The following is a 7,105-nucleotide window of genomic DNA, read 5'->3' as shown; positions in this document are numbered from 1 at the left end:
GCTCCAGCGGCCTCCTCAGCCGCAGCTGCGGAAGGCCCGGGCGGGACATCCAGGGGAAAACCCTCCAAAAGATGGGACTGCCTAAACTATCAGCAGCACACTCGAGAATGACGAGCCGGTGGAAAGGGAAAGACGTGCCTGTAGACCTGTGCCCCGAGCAGGGCTACGCTGTAAGCAGCACTGGGAGCTGCACCTTGGTCCTTTGGTTCAGCTCCTCAGTGAGGCTTGCACAAAACATTCCTTTTAGGAATAAAAAATTGTCATTTAAGATGGACAAGCAGCTGAAGAAGCAACCTGACTAGAAAGAAAGGTCACGATATAATGAACAGTACACAACTGTGCAGAATGATGTGTATAAACTGAAACTCAACGCAGAGCAAAAGACTTGAAACAAAGTCTAAGGTCTTTTATTACATTTTATAGATTAAATAGATCTTCAGTAGAGTCCTTTTTTAAAACACACAAAAGGAAAAAATACATTCTTCATGTACATATGAAATACTGACCACTGAGCAGGGACCATGTACAGTGCAAAGTATGAACACAGCTACACAGATATCACCACCTTGGATGATTATCAGGCTTTTTCTACAGTAAAATTAGACCAAGTTAACATTTCTGCTTCCAAAGAGAAATCCATACCCTTCCCTTCCATGGCATTTTGGGATTGTGCAGGAAAGGGTTGGGTTTTTTAACTTTTTAAAGGTATTATAAAATCCTTGCATTGCATGAAAAATTATCAAATTCCACAAGCTTTACCTCTTTCACACATTCATCATTGCAGTACAATTTTTACTGTGATTGCAGCCCATCTCCAAAAATCCAGGGAAAACCAGAAATATATATATAACCTGGTAAAGAGAAAGGAATGAATCAGATTGATTGTTGCAATGTCCAGGAAACATGGACCCACGAGTACACACACGTACACAGAAGATGGAATATAGCAAGGTGTGACTGAGCATCTCCTATTTATTACAGGTTTGGAGCGAGGGCACGAAGGTTGCATGGTTCGCTTCGGCAGTGACTCTGGTGGCTCTCAGTAGGGGATGTCATTCTGGTAGTACTGGATCATGTCGTATGTCCTACTCCTAGAGAAGAAAAACAAAGCCAGAGGTTAGTAAAAGTTTAAAAAAACTCTGCATCCATTGTCACAGAAACATCGGGATCCCATAGAAACAAAACATGGGTGAAGGAAATCAGCTGCTGATCAGAACTACCCCTACATGCTTTGAAGGCCTTGTGAAGGCCCAGTTACTGTTAGGAACGGCACAAAACATACTGCTCTTGTTTAAACTAGGTTAAAAAAAAGTATTTCCGTGCTTCTCAGCGTGGCAACGGCAGCTCAGATCCTGCGTTTGGGTAAGCCAGAAGCACCTCCTGTTGCGCCGGTGGTTTGTTTTAGGAGAAGGAAACATGTAATGAACTAAGCAAGATCATCAGCACTGCGTGGAGACAGGATTATGTAGAAATGAAAGTAATCTTAATTAAGGAGAATGCTAATAATGAAAATGAAAGTGCAGGGGAAATAACAGCATTAATAGCATCTTTGATGAGTGACTGAACAAACAAATCTGAGCCTTGTTCCAGCTCACTCCCTTATCCATGGGCAGAGCTTAGCAAGGTCATAGGCAAACCATGCTACAGGTAGAAAGGCTCAAGCTTGTCAGAACTAAGCTGGCTCTGGGCATTCACACAGCAGTGTGACTGCCTTTGTAACCCCCAATATTAATCTAAGACCTGAGCAGATGCACCAGCAGGCACTAGAAAATCCAATTCAGTTCCAGCAGAGCTATATTTGAGTCAGCGAGCTTTACAGGTCTCAAGCTGAACCCATATGGAATTACACAAGAATTTGTATTGGACTCTCAAATATATCCCACAAAGTCTGTATTATCTGGGATAATAACAAAGCATAAATTCAACATGTGTTAAATGCATTGTGTTTAAAGTATTAAATGTAATAAAATTACATTTTGCATGTCATTTCCTTTCAAAAGTTTTGCATAAGATACCACACTATTTACGTATTTGAAGCCAAAAAACTTAGTTGGCTGGCTAGCTGGTGATTAAGTTGATTTTTAAATTGCCAATTATCTGATAGAACTGATTATTCCATTCAGAATACTGAATAGTAGATGACAAATAAACATGGCTCAGCTACAAAGACATTCAAAAACCACATTGCCAGTGTTCTCTGCTTGAGGCATTTTCCCTAGCCAATATTATACAGCAAAGTAACATAGGGCCTAGCAAAATGATTAATATGTTAATGTAGTATCAAGTCATGAAGTAAAAATCAGTAGAAAGATTAGAACTCATTTCTAGAGAAGAGTCAAATACAATTTTGCACAGCATAGAAGCTTTGAATTTCAAGAGGATATTCACACAACTTCATGCCTAGAAGTAATTGCAAAAAGATTTGTGAAGTCACTGTAGTCCCCTTTGAGCTTCATTCTTCCTCAGACCAATGGACCATGCACATTGTTTTTTGAGAAACCTTCTAACAAAGTAAAAGGGAACAAGCTTCACAATCAATCTCTTCATTCTGACCTGAAGGAATGCTATTCCTGTTGCCATTCAACACCATTTTTTATCCCTTTATTCGCAGAGCTGACCCTACCCTATATAAAAGGAGGTATCACAACCAGACATATAACCCTAATAGTAGTTGGCCATGTCTAACATAGGAACCAAAATACCTGTCTTTGGGGCCAAAGATTCACTCTGACAGAAGATGTTCCAGACTAGCCAGCCTTGCTATTTGACCAGGCTGGGCTCAAGCCCTCCTTCCCAGATTAAAAGGGAGGAGATTCAGCATGTTCAGAAGCAAAGCTGCTATCCTGCGTTATCTAAATATTAACAACTCAAAAATGATTGGTATCTGACTGATAAACTCTACTTTTTAGCTCTGCTCAAAGCTTGATGACCTTCCTTGAGCCATAAGGAGAAGACATGCATAGATGCCAAACCTGTTGCTGAGGAAACAATTCTGGATGATCTTGATGATGAAAGTTGCAGCCTCCCGTTCAGTCATGTTGGGGCTGAACCTGTGTCTATATGCAGGAAATCACAAAAAGCAAAAGTAAAATTAGTGAGGTTTCCTTTGAGCACGATAGAAATGTGTCTTTGCACAAGCTCAGCCAGGTGTTGAATTCACTTGCTGCAAGTACCTACTTCTTGTGTAGTCTCACAAGAAGTACAAATTATGTAATGCTTTAATCGACACTTGCCATCAGTCCTACAGCGGAGACAGGCTGTGAACTTTTCATCGGTTTAGCGGTAACTCCGGGAACAGCAGATCCCTCTTTCTAGGCAGCTGCAGCTTTTAAAATACCTGTACCTAGTAGTGCCCTTGAGCTCCAGCCCATCATACTTTATCAATCCGTGCTTATCTTTAGGAAACTGTGGAGAGTTATATGCAGGAAGTGCTGAGCTAATTCTGCTCTGGTGCTAACTCTGGAGGCATAAGCTAAAGTGTCACATGAGAATCCATATTTGCCTAAACTGTTGGATGTTACATCATAGTCCCATTCAGTACTGCATCATCTGTAAAACAGATTTTAAGATGCTGTTCTTCAGAGTCCAACACCATTTCAGAGCACATCAGACTGCCACACATTACCTCTCCATTAAAGCAGATCTTTCCTTTTCAGTCTTATTTTGCTAGTCCTATGAATTTAAAAGATAATCCACTCACTTGCACAGTCACTGAACAGCTTGAACTTAATTCTGTGAAAAGGCCTCTAGAATTCCTACTTTCTGAGATACTCTATAAATAGAAGTTACCATTTTTACAACGTTAAGACATTTAGGATAGCTGAGTGGCACGACACCTATATGCACTGCACAAGTTGTGACAGTATACGTTCTGTGAAGGACAATGAACATTTTCCAGTTCAGACATACGCTGACTTACTTCAACAGCTTGATTGTCTGCCCTCGGAAACAGGGCAGCCCTGTATCCAACATTAACGTAACCAGCGAGACCACAGCATCCATGTAAGGCCTAGAGAAAAAGAGGACAAAAAGGTTGCAGCCCTCAAAATTCTGCACCCTTAGCAGGTAAAGCAGGCAAGCTGAGGAGTGCAACAAGCTGGATCACACCTTTTTCTGTAATTAAGTCAACACATGTAATCCTCTTACATTTGCTGGTGGAGCTACACTATTGCTTGCAATCTGTCACCTTAATTAAATTTGTCTCCTTTATGCTGGACTACCAGATACTCAGAATACTGCAAGATGGTCTCAAGGAGGATTGTACAAAGCAATGCTTCAGTAAACAACATTTCTTCAGCCTCAGAAAGGTGAGTCAGTGCATCAAAACAGTATAAAAGGCTGAAACCAGCAGTACCACAGTAACAGATTATCTTCTAATTCCTAATTACTCTATGTAATTCTTTGCTACATCAGCCCAGCTTCCCTTCTCCTTCCTCTCCTCCCACTCAGAACATTTATTACCTACAAGCTACTACTCTACTACTTGGATGCTATTTTTGACTTGACAAAAAACTTTCTCCAGGCTGCTCCCCCTCAAGGAACACAACTGATCTTGACTCCAAGACAGCCCCTTTCAGAGGCTACTAGCTGTACAAACTTTGATTCTGTAAGATAATATCAATAATACTTCATACTCGTGATAAAATGAGCTTTTATCTGGAATCTATTGTACTATCCTCCTACCCACATGCCACATCATCTTCAGACAGATTTATTAGTGCTCCTGCATGTTAAAGCAAACCCTGTTTGCTTGGTATGGAGCAAGGTAAAGTTACAAATCCTACCTGTGACTGGCTGGCAGTCACAGCTGAAAAGCTGAGCTACGAAAACCCTGTGTATTTTACATCAGAAAATCGTAGCGCTTCTTCACATCTCCTACCTAATTAACTCTAACTGAAATGGGGATCAACATGATCGTCCTATTTGGGAAAACAAATATTTTGATTCTCTTGTAGTTTCCTACTGCAAAGTTTTCACAGCATTCTAAATTGTGTGAGGAAATGTATGTAACCCCACATATATATATGGAATAAAATACATAAAATTCTCAAATGTAACAGAAACAGGAAAAAACCCCCACAAAGTTAGGCTATAAAACTGCAGGATTATTAAGTTGTTTCAAAGTCTGCAAGATGTACCAGGACAGTTTGACAGGCTCAGCCCCCCTACAGACAAAGTTTTGTTATTATTTATCTTCTCATCTGGTTTTAGGCATGCAAGCACTTCCGCTTTTGAGCAGTTAAGAACACCTTACCTGACCGCCAGATAGCCTCTGACACACATCTCCATAAACCATTTGAACGGAGTTGCCTCCATTTTTCCTCCCATTATCATCACCATCTCGTCAGTCAGCTTAATGTCAGGCTCCCAGCCCAGGTTTCCACCAGGTGAGCTTTCAAACATGAATCCAAAATCTGTGCACAAAAGAGAAACCGCCTCATAAACTCGGTTGGTTAACTGTGTGCTGTCAAAGCTGACAGAAGAAAGGAGAGGTGGATTTCACATACTAACACCTACTTTTTTAACCAACATTTCAACTCAACTGGAAAAAGGCTTTGGTGAAGTGTAAGAACACCAACAAAACAATCATCACCGTGACATTAGACTAGATGTAGGAATGATGACATCAAATAAACTCCTTGCTGAAACATCTGTGCAGCTCTAAGGAAAACTAAAGCTGAAGTTACAGCCTCGCACAATCATATAAATTTACTTGTCAAATTTAATTCATACCCATAGAGTGCTGACAGGAACCCAAAGATACATTTATGTATTTGTACATACACACACACAAATGCATAAGCACATATACATGCATAATCCACACATATGTATGGGTATACTTTCCTGGAGCTGGTAAAGCTTTGCAAAGCTAAATTTCCACAGAAGCAGCCAACACAAATATACATACAATACTGAACAGGCATGAAAACTTCCCATCTGTATTTACAGACTGTGAAATCAGTATATAGACTGATCTCAAAATGGAAATGGTTCAGTGTCTTCCATGAGCAATACTTTACAGCAGAAGGAAAAGGTAACTGCTGAAATTCGAATGTGGATATGACTGACCAATGTGAATGATGTGTCCCTTTTTGTCCAGCATGATATTGCCATTATGCCTGTCTTTAATCTGGAGCAGAAACAGGAGAAGACTGTATGCAGCCATACTGCGGATGAAATTATAGCGAGCCTGTACAAACAAGAAGTTATAACAAATCAGAAGGACACAGAGAATTTAATAACTCTCCATCCCAGAAGCAAATACAGCTGAACAAAGGCTTTTTTCTTTTTCCATTCATGATGAGTTTGAAGCAATGCTCAGTGACATTCTCCACACATCTACAGCTGCAATTACTTCTTCAGCTAACTCACTCATAACTAAAAATGGATTATCAGATCCGAAACCAGATACAGCATTATGGTAGTCATTATCCAATTATTTGTCATTATTTCTTGTAACTAGAATGTTTCTCAGTTGAGATTTTGCTGGGCTTGCCAACTGATATGTTACCTTCTGGAATGCAAGGGTAGACTCATCTCCGTACTGCCTTGTAAAGTAATCATACATCCCGAAGTCTGTCTGCCTGCCCAGCTGGTCACGGGATGTGCAGTCAGGAATGCATTCAATAACACCGCACTGGAGGGGAAGAAAAGAAACAGGTCTGTAAAGCACGCTCCCAACATGTATTTCCTTCATGCCTCTTCGCAGTCATACAGGTCCCCTGTAAAGTGTGGGGAAGCCTATAGATCACTGAATACAGATTTTATAGTTTATTCATTAAAAAGTATATCCTTTTTTTTAGGATTTCCATGCAACATAAGACAAACTCTGTGACTTTTCACTGACTTGCACAACGTAGTCCCAAAAAAATCAAACAACAACCACGAATAACCACAAGCAGCAAAATTTCAGAGCCAAAAGACAGACCAGGAAGCAGGAGAGGAAAGACTCTTTTCGTCTCTAGTGCTCCAAATATTTGGCATAAATAATGTGGGCAGTATTTCCCTGCAGTATGGAATTTTTATGTGTGCTGGAAGAGAAAGTTTTTTTTAATTAGGAGCTATTTTCTACAGCCATACAGTTAACTGCCCACTTACCCCA

The 7,105-nt window shown here is 40.4% G+C and overlaps 1 protein-coding gene across 1 annotated transcript in view; it reads right to left on the bottom strand.

Moving 5' to 3' along the window:
- Positions 1–376: 376 nt before the first annotated feature.
- Positions 377–7,105, bottom strand: part of PI4KA (phosphatidylinositol 4-kinase, catalytic, alpha) — a 30,362-nt gene continuing 23,633 nt past the window's right edge. Inside the window, exons 32-37 of the mRNA XM_010146470.1 lie at positions 6,515–6,677; positions 6,073–6,193; positions 5,255–5,414; positions 3,920–4,009; positions 2,973–3,056; positions 377–1,091 (exon numbers count right to left, since the gene is read on the bottom strand). Of these exons, the coding sequence (XP_010144772.1) occupies positions 1,040–1,091; positions 2,973–3,056; positions 3,920–4,009; positions 5,255–5,414; positions 6,073–6,193; positions 6,515–6,677 (670 nt within the window). The 3' untranslated portion in view covers positions 377–1,039. The remainder of the gene's footprint in view (positions 1,092–2,972; positions 3,057–3,919; positions 4,010–5,254; positions 5,415–6,072; positions 6,194–6,514; positions 6,678–7,105) is intronic.

This window comes from Eurypyga helias, unplaced genomic scaffold, assembly GCF_000690775.1.
Source record: "Eurypyga helias isolate BGI_N326 unplaced genomic scaffold, ASM69077v1 scaffold29792, whole genome shotgun sequence".
Classification (NCBI taxonomy): Eukaryota; Metazoa; Chordata; class Aves; order Eurypygiformes; family Eurypygidae; genus Eurypyga; species Eurypyga helias.
Note: the sequence above shows the minus strand (reverse complement) of the source record. Positions and strands in the feature narration are given on the sequence as shown.